Genomic DNA, 15,618 nt, shown 5'->3' on the forward strand with positions numbered 1-15,618 from the left:
TTGTTTTGTTGTAGTAGAGTACAAATTATACGAAGAACACTAAGCAATAAATCACCGAAAAATAAAGTAAAGTATTTGTATTGTATATTGTAATTAAATGTATGTATTGTAAGTTGATTTGTTGTAAATAAACAAATTAAAAATTAGTGTATGGTACTTTAATAGAAAAAATTACTTCATATTTTATAATATATGTGTATGGTAAATGTATTAGCATATAATATGTATGTTTCTCATTTTGTTTTTTGTTGTTTTTCATCATTCTTTTTGTAATAATAAATTGTAAAATCGCAATCATATAATCATCATTAAAATAGTTTACTTTCATCTTGTTTACACACAATGCACGCTTGTTTAGTGAGCGTGCAGAGTAGTTAAGAGTAAATATGTATAAGTAATTAAAGATATATATATGTTATGTTCATAATCAATTAAAGTTCTTCTCTTTTCTTCCTTTTCTTTTCTTCTCTTCTCTTTTCCTTTACTCATTCTCTTCCTTTACCCTCCTCCTCTCTTCTCTGCTGTTCTTGTTGTTGGTACTAAATGGGGTTAAGTGTGAGTGGGTGTGCGTGTTGATGGTGTTGTTCTTGTTGTTGACTGATGTTTTTGCAATAGTGCACACTTTTAGCTGGTTGTTGTCGTTGGTAGTTGTTTCTGCTGATGTTGTTGTCTGCTTGGCAAACGATGAAAATTTGAAAAAAATGTGCAACGCAACTCTAAGCATCGTATTTTGTAACTTGTTTAACTTGTCCTATTCTCTCTGCCTGCCTCCCTTGTTTTTAACTCTGTACTCATTAACTGTAGCTTTAAATTTACGTTTCCTTTTGCTCTTTTTTTACTCTTTTTTCCTTTTTTGTTTCCGTCTTTATATATATACTCGTTTTATATATATATATATGTATATATATATATATATATTGTATATAAGTATGTATGTATATAGTTTTTATGTATATTGGTTAAGAGTGTGTTTTGTTGGTTTCCATATCCATTATAATCAATCATTATCATGCTGCTGCTGCTTGGCTTCTCCACTTTGCTTTAACTAAATAATAAATCCAACGCACTATATAATTCTAGTTTCAAGTTCAACTTTCGCTTAGATGTAAACGACCACGTACACTTATTAATTAGGTTTCTTTATATATGTAGTTTAACTTTTAGCTAGTTTTTGTTTTGTTTACTTTAAATGGTAAATTTTTAATTTTGTAACGTATCTTTCCCAAGTCAGTGCCGCCCTATTTCGCCACCACACCCTCCCATCTAACGACCTATTGCCGATTAAACAAAAAAGAAACACTTGCCGATTAGGTTCAACCATTGTCTGAAAAAACAAAACTAACTAACCACCCCTTATCTGTGAACCGCACGGCCGGTCAATGAGTCATAAAAGCTAAGGCAAGCAAAGTTCTCAAAATCGACCATATTGAGGTATCTCATCCTTTTTCAAATTCGATTCCGTTTCAAACCCTTACTAAACCTTGTCGCCTGATTCAGAAAGCGGGTGGTGGCGAAGCCGATCGGCGACCGACGTGCTTTTGCTTTAAAATGTACAATTTCGAATTTGTATTTACTAATTTTAGTAATTAAGGGGATCTTTACTCTTTAAATAAAATTATAAGTTCTTATTTTCTTTGTGTTGGTATTTCGCACTCTATTCTTGATCTCTTGTGTCTAATTAGCTAAACTTTATACTTGTAAATCATTACGTTTAAATCTTCACATTTCTATTTTGTTTCTTGTTAATGCCATGTATCATAAGTGTCTACGGGTTTAGTTGGTTGGGAAATTCTTGTTGTTAGTTGATTCTGGTTGGTTGGTTGTTGGTGAGTGTGGGGTACAGGAGAATGCTTTTTGAGTGTGGTGTTTATGAGGCGCATGAAAGAAATAATGTTCTCTTGTCTAAATGGGTGAGAGTGCTGATGTTTCGCCTATGAATTACATACTCGCTGCTATAGAACATACATGTATATCTATGAATCTGACTTGTCGCTAGGTATTCTCATGTTAAATTTGTTTCGCTTTAAATAATAGTTGTACAAGAGTTTTAAATATTAATTTCAACAACTGATCTGATCTGAAATAAAAACGAACAGACGACGCTTTAGCTTACAATTACCACCATCTTTTCTGTCTTCTTCATCATTCGCCGAGGACGACATGCTACTCCGCTCCGTTCCGCTACATCTACTCCTCCTTTTCCTCCACACGATCCTTCTCTCTTTAGACAGCCTGCGAGGTTGCATAGGGTGGCTGCGTGGAGCTGTCATTGCCGTACGCTGATCGCGGCCCAGCTCCGTAGTTTGAGGCGCCCTCCTGCTTCACGTAGTTGCTATAGTCGTAGTCGTAGCCGGATCCATAGCCGCCGTAGTCGTACTCTGAGCCAGACTTGGAGGCCGAATTGCCGGGTCCGGTGCGCGGCATGCCGCCCACTGGTCCGGTGGTCGAGGGACCGCCCGTCGCCCAGGCTTGAGCACGCGAGTACATGTCCGTGGCGGTGCCCGCTCCAGCTCCTGGTGCCCCAGTGGGTCCAGCAGAGTTGGGTGGCATGTTCCACGAGTTCCAGCTGCCGCCGCCCGATGGTCCCGAAGGAGCTCCGGTCGACGTCGAGTTGTACATGTCGTATCCGCCGTAGCCCTGCGTCTGCTGCGGTCCAGCGTAGTTCGACCACTGCGGTGGTGGTCCCTGGGGTCCTGGTGGAGCTCCCCATCCCTGGTACGATCCTGGGCCACTGTTGCCGTAGCCGTATTGTTGCTGCTGCGGCGAGGTGCCCCAACCCTGATAGCCAGGCATCATGTTCGGCGCGCCAATGGGCATATTTAGCGGCGGTCCACCCATCTGGCCATTCTGGCCCTGCATCATGTTAATGGGAGCGTGGTGCGGTCCCCAGTGGCTGCACTCGTTGCCAAGCTTGCCGTAGGCGCCTCCCACGGTACTGTTGTTGGAGTTTTGGCCGCCAGATCCATCACGAGGCTCGGCCTTCTTGATCTCGACCTGGAGATAATTAATGATTATTAATGGTGTTGCGAACACTTACAAGAAATTTAAAAAATAACTACTAAATACAATTTTAACGTACATTTGCTGTTCATTTAATTATGTTTTTCTTGTATGCGGTCTTAAGTGGAAAATATTTCCAATAGATTTGATATATATGCATTTGTAAACACTTTTGTATTAACACCTCTAGAATTAGCGCAACTTTCCAGCAATCACATACCTGCTTGCCATTCAGATTGATGTACCGCTCGTTGGTCACGTGCTCGACGGAGGACTCCTCCTCGAAGGAGAGGAAACCGAAGCCGCGCGACTTCTTCTTTTCCTGGTCGTACATGATAACCACCTCGGTGACCTTGCCGTAGCGTCCAAAGAAGGTACGCAGATCGGTTTCGGTGACGTTCGAAGGCAGACCGCCCAGGAAGACCTTGTAGCCGCCGCCCTTTTTCGGTTTCTGCAGCGTGCGCGGATTGCACGGCTTGGGGTCGATGGTGCGGCCGTCGAGCGTGTGCGGTCCGTTCTGGAGCACGTGGTTGACGTTGGTGGGATCGGCGAAGGTTACGAAGCCAAAGCCGCGCGACCTGCCGCTCTCGTTGTTCTTCATCACCACGCAGTCAATGATGTCCCCGAAGCGGCAGAAGTAGCGCGACAGGTTCTCCTGCGTCGTCTCCCAGGACAGACCGCCCACAAAAAGTTTTCCCCTCTCGTCTTCCTCCATGATGTTGTTTTGATTGTGGTTGTGAGCTATGGCGCCGGGTAGGTTCTCAATAATTGACGTAATCTTGACGCTTTTTTATTAACACGGGGTGCAAAGAAATTAACTTGTGTTCGGTTGGTTGCTTGTTTTGGGGGAGCACTTATTAAATTTTTACACTGTTGCTGGTATTTTTCTTTTTTTGTGGTTTTTTATGTATCTTAGGTTGGTTTCAACGTAGCCAAAGTTCTTTTCCTTCAAAACAATTAAACAAAAGCCACGACGTTCACACGTAACTTTCTATCGTAACAATATCGATGTCGTTGGTTTGTTTTTGTAGCAGGCACATGGAAAGATACACATAGAATAAAAGAAATCTGGTTAATCAAATGGCTACACAGGGAAAAACAAGTTTAGATATATCAATTTGGTTGTTTTTACACTGGTATTAAAACACCAGATCTTTGAATGTATTTATTTAATTTACAGATCGTATGGAAACAATTTTTTTTGCTGTGTAAAGATCTTGGCTGCGAATGGGTCGAAATGACCAGATGACAAAAATACACACACACAGGCACGCGGTGGAAGAGAGCCAGCCAAATAGTAGGCATAGTAATTATGAAAGGCGCAGGTAGGCAGCAAAAATAAAATGAGAAAAAGCGGCAGAAGCAACCGGCCGGTACACACACACAAACATACGCAACTGAAGACATTCCCCAGTGCACGTGTATGTGTGTTTGCCGTCTAACTGCTTTTTGTACACGTTCACAAGTTAGCTCCTCCGTCGACACCCCAACACTCTCCTCCCCTTTCACTCGCTATTGAACAGCTACGTGAAAGTATTGTTTTCTTTTCGCTGTGTCACGAGCGGAATTTTTGTTGTTGTAACAAAGTCCCCAGCCTCACTCACACCCACACACATGCCGCGTATCAATGAGAACAACGAACTTATGTATTTCCAAGGTGAAAAGAGAGCTGTCGCCGGTTCACCACATTTGCGCGCCATTTACCAGGGGATTCAAGATTACAGCGAGATGTGGGCCAAGTAAACACATATACAGGAGTATATTTCAATTTTTTGAGTTAACGCCACCGAATACGGGTTTAAATGCACTTAGTTATCAAGTAAACCCCGTTTTCTTCACTAGCAGCACTCTCGCAGACATTTTGCCCATTAACAAGTGAAAAAACATGTGGCAACGCCGTATGTGACGTGAACGCGAATGGAAAGCGAAAAGCAAACGAACCAAAAACCAATGTCCTCAAATAAATGTTAATTCTATCGAAAGAAAAAACAAAATTCTTTTTCGAGTTTTCCTACAACTTGGAGCGATTTATGTTTTTTTTTTGTTGCTGACTGAGTACTCACGACTGAACTGAATGAATCGCACCGACAGTGTGTGGGAAATTCACCACGACAAAGGCAACGAAGAAAAAAAAAACAAAATGGAAGACGTGCCTTATGAAAAATGCTACAACAAAGAAATCTCAAGAAATGTCTTTGGTTGTTCGTTCTTAGAAAACGGAACACACGCATTTCACTGTATTTTTACTCTTTTCGTTTTGTTTGGCTAGCCAGGTTATTCGATGGGGCACTCACTAATTCACGAATGCACAGGTCACGCCGGGTACACTTTTGACATTTTCCAATGCGGGCCGGGTTAAAGGCGAGCGAAATTAACCAAGATTTCTACTACGCAATTTTACAAATTTCGCACGATTTTTGTATTTTGCACCGCAATCTGCTGCCGTGTGTGAGTGCATGAGTTGGCCGTACGTATGTGCGCGTGCGAGTGTATGTGTGCGCGAATGGCCGCCGAGCGCTCTGCAACGGTGTGCGTGTGCGTTGGTGTGGTGTTATACATAGCATTTTTTCGTATGTATGTATAAAAATATGAAATTTTCCACTTTGATGGGTGGGAATAGAGTCCCGAAAGTGGCACGGAAAAGCGCTGAAAATTGCACAAACCTCTGCTTGTCGAGAAAAACGAAAAGACGAAGAAACAATTCAAACAAATCGACCAAATTTTACCCCACACCAACACACTCGCAGACCGAGCAATGGCAGCTGCGTCAGGTATTCAGGCGTTTTTTTTTTGGAAGGGAAAGGCTAGGCAGGCATTTTGTTAAAGCACTGTAATTGTTATGTAAATGCGATTTTTAGTCGCTTTCCATTCTTACCGTTTGTGCCAAGTGTTCGTCTGTGGTTTTTTAAAGATTTCGCACTGCAAATTCACTAAATTTAAGTGTTTTTTCCTTAAAAAACTAGCTTATAAATAATTGTATGATTTTGATGCATACGATATTATAACCTAACTTATATGATAAATCGCCGCCACGTTTAATGCTGTGTGACCGCCGCTGACCAGAAAAAAATACCACATGTCTCAGGGAATGTACTAAAATATACTCCAGATATATACTTATTAGAACAAAAACAAGAACTAATTTAAAATTACGAATATTGAATGCTTTTAAATGCTTAATTAAATGCTTTCTCTACTAAACAGTAGATTACTAAACACAGAACACTAAATTAAAAAGATGGTTAAAAAATTTGATTACGAATTATTTAATTCAAAATGTAGTTGTGTAGTGCACTCTATAATAATATCTAAATGGAAAAAATAAATATGTTTTAATTTTATAACAAAGATTTTATAATTTATTTAAGCTGGTTCTTTAAGGCGACTGAAATGTTTTGAAAGGGAAAAATAAATTTAAATAGATTTTTCGTAGCTGTTGAATAGGTAAATGTGCCATTTGTATTTGTCGGCCCTGGAAGCCATTGTTGCCGGACCCTTTTGCAATTAGTGGACCGTTAAGCGTTGGGTGAGCATAACTTTTAGTATATTTTTAGCAAGTCCGTAGTTTCTTTGAACGGTCTGCCCACGGTCACTCTGTTTGCTACCCGGTAAAATGAGTTTTGCGCTGCATTAAATAGAAAATAAACACAACAATTCGCGTCTGCCGACCGCTTTAAGTGACTAAAAGTGTTCGCCACTGCGCGATTGACCGTGCGAACTTCCCAGGAAGGCGGTGGCAAGTGACTCCAACCCATCATCGATTTTTTTCTGCGCTGCTGCCACATTAATTTGGGCCCGGGGAAAAGCGAAATAAACAGAAATGTCGCGCCATCCGAGCGATAGAAAGGTGTACGTGGGCGATTTGGGTAACAATGCCCGCAAGAACGACCTGGAGTATGTGTTTGGGGCGTACGGCAGTCTGCGCAGCGTCTGGATAGCCCGCAATCCACCAGGCTTCGCTTTCGTGGAGTTCGAGAGTGCCCGTGATGCGGCGGATGCGGTGCGCGGATTGGACGGACGGACGGTTTGCGGACGCAGAGCCCGAGTGGAATTGTCCACCGGAAAGTATGCCAGGTCCGGCGGAGGAGGTGGTGGTGGTGGAGGAGGCGGCGGCGGTGGAGGTGGTGGACTCAGTGGACGCGACCGTGGCGGCGGTGGTCGTGGAGACGATAAGTGCTACGAGTGCGGCGGACGGGGCCATTTCGCTCGCCACTGCCGCGAAAGAAAGGCCAGGCAGCGACGCAGGTAAGCGCAATTCCCATTTGCAATTCGCCATTTCCATTTTTCATTCATTGTCGTTGCCAAAAAGTTCTTGCTTTTTGTAACATGGCGAGAAACGCATACATACAAACATACGAATACATACAAACATACGCATACATGCATTCGTGCGTGTGTGTATGCCCATGCAAAAATGTTGAGATTGTTTGGACACCTCTGGCCCATGTTAAAACTAACAGCGTGCTGTTATGCGCAATGTGTGCTGTTAATTGCTGCGCATCGAGTACTGCTTTACCATAACAGCACGCACACGTGCTCGGATGGTATACCCAGTAATTTCGATATGAGAAGTATATCGCTTTCTCCATTGACTAAAAAAATCATACATGACAACAGTAGTTACCATCTGTTATAAATAAACATTTTACATTTAAAGGCAATAAATATTGTAGATATACATTTTGTTATCCATTCGTGATCTTTCAAAATATTTCCTCTAAATTGCTCAAAAGTAGAAAAATAGTTACGTGACATTATATAAATATATATATTAAGTAAATTCGCCTATAAAACTAATTCCGTAACCGTTATATTTACCACTTAAATTCAAATATATGTTCGTGATTTTGAATTAAACAAATTTAAATAAGTGGTTAATAACAGGGTAAAAGGCGGTGTAAGCCACCTTCCTCTGCTATTTTCCCCGCGCTTTTACGTTCGTGGTGAATTATTTACAGTGGTGCTGTTAAGCGCGAACCAAGTGGCAACGTCGAACATCGAAGGCACACGTGCTTGCACTTCATTTTGGATTTTTCTTTTACACGCGGCATACGGGAAAGAAGGTTAAGTTGCTGCTGGCTGCCAAGAATTTCGGTGGTTTTAAATTGAATTAAAATTGAAACTAAATGAGCAGAGTGTGACGCGATGTTTGTGCTCTACGAAACGCCGGCGGGCTACGCAATTTTCAAGCTGCTGGACGAAAAGAAACTGGAGCAGGTGGACAATCTGTACCAGGAGTTTGAGACTCCGGAAAAGGCCAACAAGCTGCTGAAGCTGAAGCACTTTGAGAAATTTAATGACACCACAGAGGCGCTGGCCGCTGCCACGGCGGCGGTGGAGGGCAAGGTGGCCAAGCCGCTGAAAAAGACCCTGAAGAAGATACTCGTTGACGACGTGCAGTCTTCACTCCTGGTTGCCGATGCCAAACTGGGCACAGCCATCAAGGACAAGCTGTCGGTACAGTGTGTCTACAACACTGGCGTCCAGGAGCTGATGCGCTGCATTCGTCAGCAGGCAGACAGTCTGCTTGGTGGACTACCCAAGCGGGAGATGACCGCCATGGCCCTGGGTCTCGCCCACTCATTGTCACGCTACAAGCTCAAGTTCTCGCCCGACAAGATCGATACGATGATTGTGCAGGCCCAGTGCTTGCTGGATGACCTGGACAAGGAGCTGAACAACTACATGATGCGTGCACGCGAGTGGTACGGCTGGCACTTTCCCGAACTGGGCAAAATCATCACCGACAACATTGCCTTCGTGAAGACCATCAAATTGGTGGGCACCAGGGACAACATGGCCACAAGCGATCTGTCCGACATTCTGCCAGAAGATGTGGAGGAAAAGGTCAAGGAGGCGGCCGAGATCTCTATGGGTACCGAAATCTCCGAGGAGGATGTTCTGAACATTCAGTGTCTGTGCGACGAGATCATATCGATCAACGATTACCGCACCCACTTGTACGACTATTTGAAGGCCAGAATGATGGCCATGGCTCCGAACTTGACAGTGCTCGTCGGCGACACAGTGGGCGCTCGACTGATTGCCCATGCTGGCTCGCTGATCAACCTGGCCAAACATCCCTCATCCACTGTACAAATTCTGGGCGCCGAGAAGGCCCTCTTCCGTGCGCTGAAGACCAAGAAGGATACGCCGAAGTACGGTTTGATCTATCACGCCCAGTTGGTGGGACAGGCAAGCCAAAAGAACAAGGGCAAAATGTCGCGTTCGCTGGCCGCTAAAGCATCGCTTGCCACTCGCGTTGATGCCTTTGGCGAGGAGGCCACCTTTGAGTTAGGAGCGGCACACAAAGTAAAACTGGAGTCGCGGCTGCGACTGCTGGAGGAGGGCAACCTGCGCAAACTCTCCGGCACCGGCAAGGCCAAGGCAAAGTTCGAGAAGTACCAGGCCAAGAGGTGTGTATTAGCTGTCAATTATATAAGAGTATACTGATTTCCAGTGATGATACCCAAAAGGTTTCGCATTTATCTGATTACGATGACGATAAACCTTGGCTGTCTGAGCGAAATTGAGTTTACAATTAGGCTCAATTCTCAATTGTTCTGTGCATTAATTATTTTTTGACTTTTTAGTGAGGTGTTCACCTACCAACCGGAGGCCGACAACACCTTGAACGTGAAGAAGCGCAAGCACTCCGAGTCCGAACAGACGCCTGTTAAGAAGGAGGAAGCTCCTGTTGAGGAGGATGCGGAGGTCAAGTCCGAGAAGAAGAAGAAAAAGAAGAAGAAGCAGAAGGACGAGGAGGAGGCCGTTGAGGAGGCGGCAGCACCTGAGCCCGAGGAACAGCCAACACCAGCAAAGAAAAAGAAAAAGTCAAAGCACCAGGAGTAGTTTCCCACCTTGACTAGTAGTTGTAGGTCTTAAGTTTTAGCATCCTAGGTTACCTTACTGTAAAGTATAGGATTTTACAATTATCAACAAGATTATTGTTTCTGATGTACATTAGAAATAAAATGTAATATTTGCATAACAAACTACAAATATTGAAATTTTATTCGTATTGATTTTGATATTCGAAATCAAACCGAATTTTTCACGTGCGTAGATTTTACTTACATATGTATGTTGGTCTAATGAAACCATTAATTATATTTCATTTTATTGCATTTATAAAAACGGTTTTGTTTGGTGTCTTTTTAACACACAACAAATTACTTTCCAAAAACTTGATTTTAAATAGTAGTTGCATCTTATGCATTCAGTTCTTGTCTGCGAAGCATTCCAATATTTCAGAAGCAGCTCCCAACTTTGGAGGCCAATCTGTCGCCTCTGTGCGAGGTAAAAAGTACGTTTGACTGCGGTAAGGAGACCAATGAAGCAGAAAGTTTTTACGTCAGTCCCAAATGCTGGCTTGCATCATGATGTTAAGCATTTTGTGGTCAACGGCGTGGTATATAAAAGCGAATGCAACTGTTGTCATTTGAACGGGAAAACGATGCGAGATGAATGGTCGTTTTAAGTTGCTGCTGGTCCTGGGACTCCTACTGACCTACGTGGCAGCCAAGAAGAAGGAGGCTTCATCGTCCGAGGAGGAGGAGGGTGGCGACAAGTACGAGAAGAAGAAGTTCGGTGACGAGGAGCACAAGGGTGAGCATGGACACAAGGAGCACAAGGAATGGGAAGAGGACGAGAAGAAGCACCACGAGCTGGAAGACCACGAGCACCACCACGGCGACAAGGGATCGAAGAAGAAGAAACACTACGACGAGAAGGATGAGCATGGCGAGAAGCATGAACACGGCGCCCACAAGAAGGGCGGCAAGCATCATCACAAAAAGAAGCACAAGAAGGGTCACAAGGAATTAGAATACCACAAGAAGTTTAAAAAGGATGAGTACATCAAGGAGAAGAAGTTCTACGATGACGAGCACAAGGGCGGCCATCACAAGAAATATGGAAAGGAGCACCATCATCACGCCGAGGAGCACGGCGAGCACAAGAAGGGCGAAAAGCACGAGGGCGGCAAGAAGAAGGGCCACAAGAAGCACCACGGCCACTACAAGAAGGGTCACCACGACGAGGACCACAAGAAGTACAAGAAGGAGCACAAGTACGGCGACAGCTTCGAGGAGAAGAAGGAGCACGGCGAGAAGGGCTCCAAGAAGCACGGCCACAAACACTACAAGAAAAAGGGCGGCAAGCATTGAGCAGGCGATGGGTTTCTCATAGGCGATAATATATACATGTGATCTTTATGTGAAATGCTGAATTAAAACTGGGAAAGGTTCTAAGAATATTTTACTGTCTTGTGTTTCTTTTAAATATTTTTATACATTGAATGGTCTTTCTAATGATCTGTGGATGGCTGTGCAAGTAATTGAGTCATACAATGTTCGAAAAAGTATAGCACAGAATAAATTAACGTGAATCTTTTCAATTGGCAATATTAAAATGAACTTTATTAGTTTTTTTTTTTTAAACTGTAGTTTAAGTCGCATTTTATTCATTTATTTAATGTTTATATACATTTTTTAAAACCTTATAGCTAATCACGACCATTTGTCTCATTTAATTTTCAGAAGCAACTCCTTCAGCAGATCTCGCAGCACATCGCGACGCAGGCGCACTCGCTCCAAGTCCGGCACTCGATCCCGCAGTCGCTCCGCCGGCTCGGTGGGCCGTCGCTCTGGTCGCTCGAATGGACGGGACGAGAACGGATCGGCGTCGAGGTACAGCGACCACGAGCGCAACGGCAGTGGAGCGGTAGACTCACCGCCGCCGCCCAAGCGTCGCTATGACGATGAGGACGATGACCGGGTCAGGGGATCGCCGCGGTCGCGTTCCCGATCTCGATCGGCGTCGCCAGCAGCGCGCCGTGGATCGCCGCCCAGGCGTCGTGGTGACTCGTCCGCCTCACGTTCCGTTTCAAGGGACTAGCGACACCGAACGGATGCAGACGAAGCCCGATATGCGACGATGAGGGCCTGAGCTGCAACCCCCCGATGAATCCGGCAAGGTGGGCTCTCTCCACGCACTGGACTCTAACCCTCATTCCCAAAAGAAACAACCTCACATGTAACAAGACAGATTCCCAAATACTTTTTCATGCAGTATCCATCTACGGTTTAGTTGTCCAAAACCATATTAGTTAAGGGTTTTAATTTATAGTGGAACTCGAGTTTGCATATTCTAGGTACTCTTATGTTCCAACACAACATCAAATACAAGCACACGCAGAACAAAGGAGAGCGCTTTGGAAAATCATTTGACGGAAGGAAATTTAAGATATAGAAATGGATCGGCAGCCGCAGATTATCGATCTAGTCAAGATTGCTATGTAAATTGATTTGCCTTGGATTTTTTTTGCTTACCCTGGAATTATACTCGAATGTGCAGAGGACGAAGCATCGCCACCATTTTCATGTCAATTCTACACAATTTTCAATTTATACAACACAACACACTTGATTATTTGACTCCAATCTCTGTATGATGTGTTTCTATATTCGTAATAATTAAGTCTTGCAAGTCGTGCATAATAATTATTCATACATTGATGTCATAGTTAAGTATTAAAAAAATACATATGTATGGATTCTTGAGATGTGTGTTTGAATTATATAGCAAATGCGCTGAACACTAAAATACAGATATTCAATCAATAAATTAAATGCCAAAATAAGTTGTTTCACATTTTAAATTGGCGGGCATGAGCGGTCTTGATGGAGTCTGGTAACTCCAGCTTAGTCGTACGTCGTCTTATCCCATATTGGTATTTTTGCTTGGGCAAACAATTTCAGTATTTTTCAATATTTCGTTCGTCTGGCAACTCTGCATGTTAGTATTAGTCAGTATTTTTCGGCCAGAGCTAGTATTTTATTGCGCATCGGGTACGGCCACATTAATAGACTCGCATTCCTCCAGATAAATTTTGTTTTGTGTTTTGTTTTGCCTTTTTTTTTTAACTATTGCATCCACTTTGCTGCCGCCTGTTTCTATACAAATAGTTGTGAAACCAGAATACGCGAACAGAATCTTCTTGCACCGCGGTCAGCTGGACAGCTACAGCAACAATGGCATTCCGCCAGTCGGAGCACGAGATGAGCGTCACCTCACTCGATTCAAGCGTCGAATTGCGATCGCGCTCCCCATCGCCGCAGGTCTTTAATCCGCGGAAGCTCCGCTTCGCCGACGACGACTTTGACAAGGACACGCCTGAAGGAACGAGTCCGCAGCATCCGCTTCAGCAGCGAAAGAACTTATCCTCTGTCGAGGAGCAGCTGCTGAGCAGTAAGATGGGCGAAGGAGTCGGCGACGGGGACGTGTCCATGTCGCCGCCATGCCAAAAGGTGCGCGCCCTGCGACTCTTTAGCACACCGGCCACTCCAAAGACCATCCTGCAGAAGTCGACGACGCAGTGCACCAACCATCTGTCGGCGGCAGCAGCGGCAGTGAACGCCTCCCGGCGCACCGACGACCTCTTCCGCCTGTCAGAGCGCCCGCGATCCCTGCCCCTACACAACCGCAAACTGCCCACCCAGGACACGGCAAATGTGAATCCCTTCACGCCAGATAGTAAGTGTAACATCCTCGTTTTTGGGAATTTATATGAATTTGAATCTCCGCATCTCCTATTTCAAATATATATACGGATCAATTTCCAGTTCGTTAGTCTTATTAGCAATCTAATAACCCACATATATTTTTAGGCCTCATGGCTCACAATAAGAAGCGTTGCCGCACGCAATTCGGACGCGAAAACCTCAACCTGAATGTGAATGCTATGCAAAAGTATTTGCTCAGTGATGCCTGTGACGACGATGTAGCAGAGGAGACGGGTGACTCGATGCGCGAAATCCACCAGCAGGCACCTAAGCGGCTGGCCCTGCACGACACGAACATCAGCCGCTTCAAGCGGGAGTTCATGCAAGTCAACGTAATCGGCGTTGGCGAGTTCGGTGTGGTGTTCCAGTGCGTCAATCGACTAGATGGCTGCATTTATGCGATCAAAAAGAGTAAGAAGCCGGTGGCAGGCAGTTCTTTCGAGTGAGTATTAATCCGTTTTCATTATGATCGATGTTTAACAATTAATTTCCTTGCAGAAAGAGAGCCTTGAACGAGGTCTGGGCCCATGCTGTACTGGGCAAGCATGATAACGTGGTTAGATACTATTCCGCGTGGGCGGAGGACGATCATATGCTGATACAGAATGAATTCTGCGATGGTGGCAGCTTGCACGCGCGCATTCAAGATCATTGTTTGGGTGAGGCAGAGCTAAAGATTGTCCTCATGCATGTGATAGAGGGCCTGCGCTACATTCACTCAAATGACCTGGTGCACATGGATCTGAAGCCTGAAAACATATTCTCCACCATGAATCCCAATGCACACAAGCTGGTGGAGGTGCAGCCGCAGCAGACCAAAGACGACGATGGCATGGACAGCGTATACGAAGAACTGCGCCATTCAGAGAACCTGGTTACGTACAAGATCGGCGACCTGGGACACGTGACATCCGTTAAGGAACCCCACGTCGAGGAGGGAGACTGCCGTTACCTGCCCAAGGAGATCCTTCATGAGGATTACTCGAATCTCTTTAAGGCTGACATCTTCTCGCTGGGCATCACGCTATTCGAGGTGGCCGGCGGTGGTCAGCTTCCAAAAAATGGACCCGAATGGCATAACTTGCGGGATGGCAAGGTGCCGATTCTTCCGAGTCTAAGCAGGGATTTTAACGAGCTCATAGCCCAGATGATGCACCCAGATCCCGAGAAAAGGCCCACATCGCAGTCCATATTCAGTCATCCGTAAGTTGATTAAGTCGACTTTTGGGATAATTATGTTCACATCATATCATGCATTTAATGCTCGTTTAATTTGCAGAATTCTGAGTGCTGTTGACTCAAAGAGCAAGCTGCAGCTCGGCCTGGAGCTGACCGTGGAAAAGCGCAAGAACGAGATACTGATGAACAAGCTGAGAGAGGCCAAAAAACAGATTAAACTGCTCGAGCAACGAGGTAAGACACGAAATGTTTTGGAACAACTTCAAGTTAAATGTAGTTCCTTTGAAGATTACAATTTCTAACGTTCTTGTAACTCTTTTTAGTCAATCTTCTTGCGGTGACCAACAACCCGGAAAGTCTGGATGGGCAGCGGTGCCTTCGCTCCTTCACGCGACGCATGCGCACGCCATTCTCCAGCCACGGCAAGTTCGACAGCATATCCGATCGCAACAAGAACGTTATCACCAATATCTGATAAGCTCGCAACTTATACCGAACCGATAGCCAAACTCTTCCGAATCGAACGTGAACTAAGCTCACATTGTGTTACCTCTTAAGCGTATTCATATAATCGATACATATTTTAAACTATTCGCTTTCATTCAAGCTCGTGGATTAAGAATATAATCTATATATTTTTCAAGCTCAGTGAACTTCTCTTCGTTGAGAAAGCACGATCGTACCCCCGTAAATTTTAAGATTCTCGCATAGTTGTAATGAGTATTGTTTTCGAAATTAAAATATTTATTATGTTACATGGAAATCGAAATAATAACATTCCATTCGTTAAATATAGCGAATGCTATTCCATAAACGCTACTCGTTTTATTGACGAATTGGGTTGTAACAGCAATTTTTTACATTTGCTTGAATT

At 44.2% G+C, this 15,618-nt stretch overlaps 4 protein-coding genes and 1 non-coding gene across 6 annotated transcripts; 4 read left to right on the forward strand and 1 right to left on the reverse strand.

The window, feature by feature from the left end:
• Positions 1 to 143: 143 nt before the first annotated feature.
• Positions 144 to 6,032, reverse strand: LOC120458802 (heterogeneous nuclear ribonucleoprotein 27C). 2 transcript variants are annotated; one of them, XM_039646607.2, is made up of 3 exons: positions 5,876 to 6,032; positions 3,221 to 3,987; positions 144 to 2,994 (listed from the first exon to the last, which is right to left on the reverse strand). In XM_039646607.2, the coding sequence occupies exons 2-3, from the start codon at positions 3,713 to 3,715 to the stop codon at positions 2,224 to 2,226; spliced, it is 1,266 nt and encodes a 421-aa protein (XP_039502541.1). In that variant the 5' UTR covers positions 3,716 to 3,987; positions 5,876 to 6,032; the 3' UTR covers positions 144 to 2,223. The 2 variants fall into 2 exon arrangements, with proteins under 2 accessions (XP_039502541.1, XP_039502532.1); XM_039646598.2 differs by having other exon boundaries at positions 3,221 to 3,991.
• A 515-nt stretch (positions 6,033 to 6,547) lies between these two features.
• LOC120458815 (probable splicing factor, arginine/serine-rich 6) lies at positions 6,548 to 12,563 on the forward strand. Its single transcript, XM_039646621.2, has 2 exons — positions 6,548 to 7,245; positions 11,541 to 12,563. The coding sequence occupies exons 1-2, from the start codon at positions 6,821 to 6,823 to the stop codon at positions 11,896 to 11,898; spliced, it is 783 nt and encodes a 260-aa protein (XP_039502555.1). The 5' UTR covers positions 6,548 to 6,820; the 3' UTR covers positions 11,899 to 12,563.
• On the forward strand, positions 8,023 to 10,002 carry LOC120458793 (nucleolar protein 58). Its single transcript, XM_039646587.2, has 2 exons — positions 8,023 to 9,416; positions 9,594 to 10,002. Exons 1-2 carry the CDS (start codon positions 8,146 to 8,148, stop codon positions 9,850 to 9,852), a joined length of 1,530 nt encoding a protein of 509 aa, XP_039502521.1. The 5' UTR covers positions 8,023 to 8,145; the 3' UTR covers positions 9,853 to 10,002.
• On the forward strand, positions 9,455 to 9,527 carry LOC120444173. The gene has a single exon (XR_005615639.1). It is a non-coding gene; the product is annotated as a small nucleolar RNA SNORD53/SNORD92 (small nucleolar RNA).
• A 282-nt stretch (positions 12,564 to 12,845) lies between the features above and the next one.
• LOC120444040 (wee1-like protein kinase) lies at positions 12,846 to 15,558 on the forward strand. Its single transcript, XM_039623545.1, has 5 exons — positions 12,846 to 13,536; positions 13,671 to 14,007; positions 14,064 to 14,768; positions 14,845 to 14,978; positions 15,068 to 15,558. The coding sequence occupies exons 1-5, from the start codon at positions 13,035 to 13,037 to the stop codon at positions 15,217 to 15,219; spliced, it is 1,830 nt and encodes a 609-aa protein (XP_039479479.1). The 5' UTR covers positions 12,846 to 13,034; the 3' UTR covers positions 15,220 to 15,558.
• The last annotated feature ends 60 nt before the right edge of the window (positions 15,559 to 15,618 follow it).

The sequence above is a fragment of the Drosophila santomea genome, chromosome 2L (genome assembly GCF_016746245.2).
Source record: "Drosophila santomea strain STO CAGO 1482 chromosome 2L, Prin_Dsan_1.1, whole genome shotgun sequence".
NCBI lineage: Eukaryota > Metazoa > Arthropoda > Insecta > Diptera > Drosophilidae > Drosophila > Drosophila santomea.

What these genes read in the sequence shown, in the direction of transcription:
- LOC120458802 (XM_039646607.2), bottom strand. Translation starts at nt 3,715, where the DNA reads ATGGAGGAAGACGAGAGGGGAAAACTTTTTGTGGGCGGTCTGTCCTGG. An exon ending in TCAATCTGAATGGCAAGCAG is followed by an intron (nt 2,995 to 3,220) that starts GTATGTGATTGC and finishes AATTATCTCCAG; the next exon opens with GTCGAGATCAAGAAGGCCGA.
- LOC120458815 (XM_039646621.2), top strand. Translation starts at nt 6,821, where the DNA reads ATGTCGCGCCATCCGAGCGATAGAAAGGTGTACGTGGGCGATTTGGGT. An exon ending in AAGGCCAGGCAGCGACGCAG is followed by an intron (nt 7,246 to 11,540) that starts GTAAGCGCAATT and finishes TTTAATTTTCAG; the next exon opens with AAGCAACTCCTTCAGCAGAT.
- LOC120458793 (XM_039646587.2), top strand. Translation starts at nt 8,146, where the DNA reads ATGTTTGTGCTCTACGAAACGCCGGCGGGCTACGCAATTTTCAAGCTG. An exon ending in GAGAAGTACCAGGCCAAGAG is followed by an intron (nt 9,417 to 9,593) that starts GTGTGTATTAGC and finishes TTGACTTTTTAG; the next exon opens with TGAGGTGTTCACCTACCAAC.
- LOC120444040 (XM_039623545.1), top strand. Translation starts at nt 13,035, where the DNA reads ATGGCATTCCGCCAGTCGGAGCACGAGATGAGCGTCACCTCACTCGAT. An exon ending in CAGTCCATATTCAGTCATCC is followed by an intron (nt 14,769 to 14,844) that starts GTAAGTTGATTA and finishes TTTAATTTGCAG; the next exon opens with AATTCTGAGTGCTGTTGACT. An exon ending in TAAACTGCTCGAGCAACGAG is followed by an intron (nt 14,979 to 15,067) that starts GTAAGACACGAA and finishes AACTCTTTTTAG; the next exon opens with TCAATCTTCTTGCGGTGACC.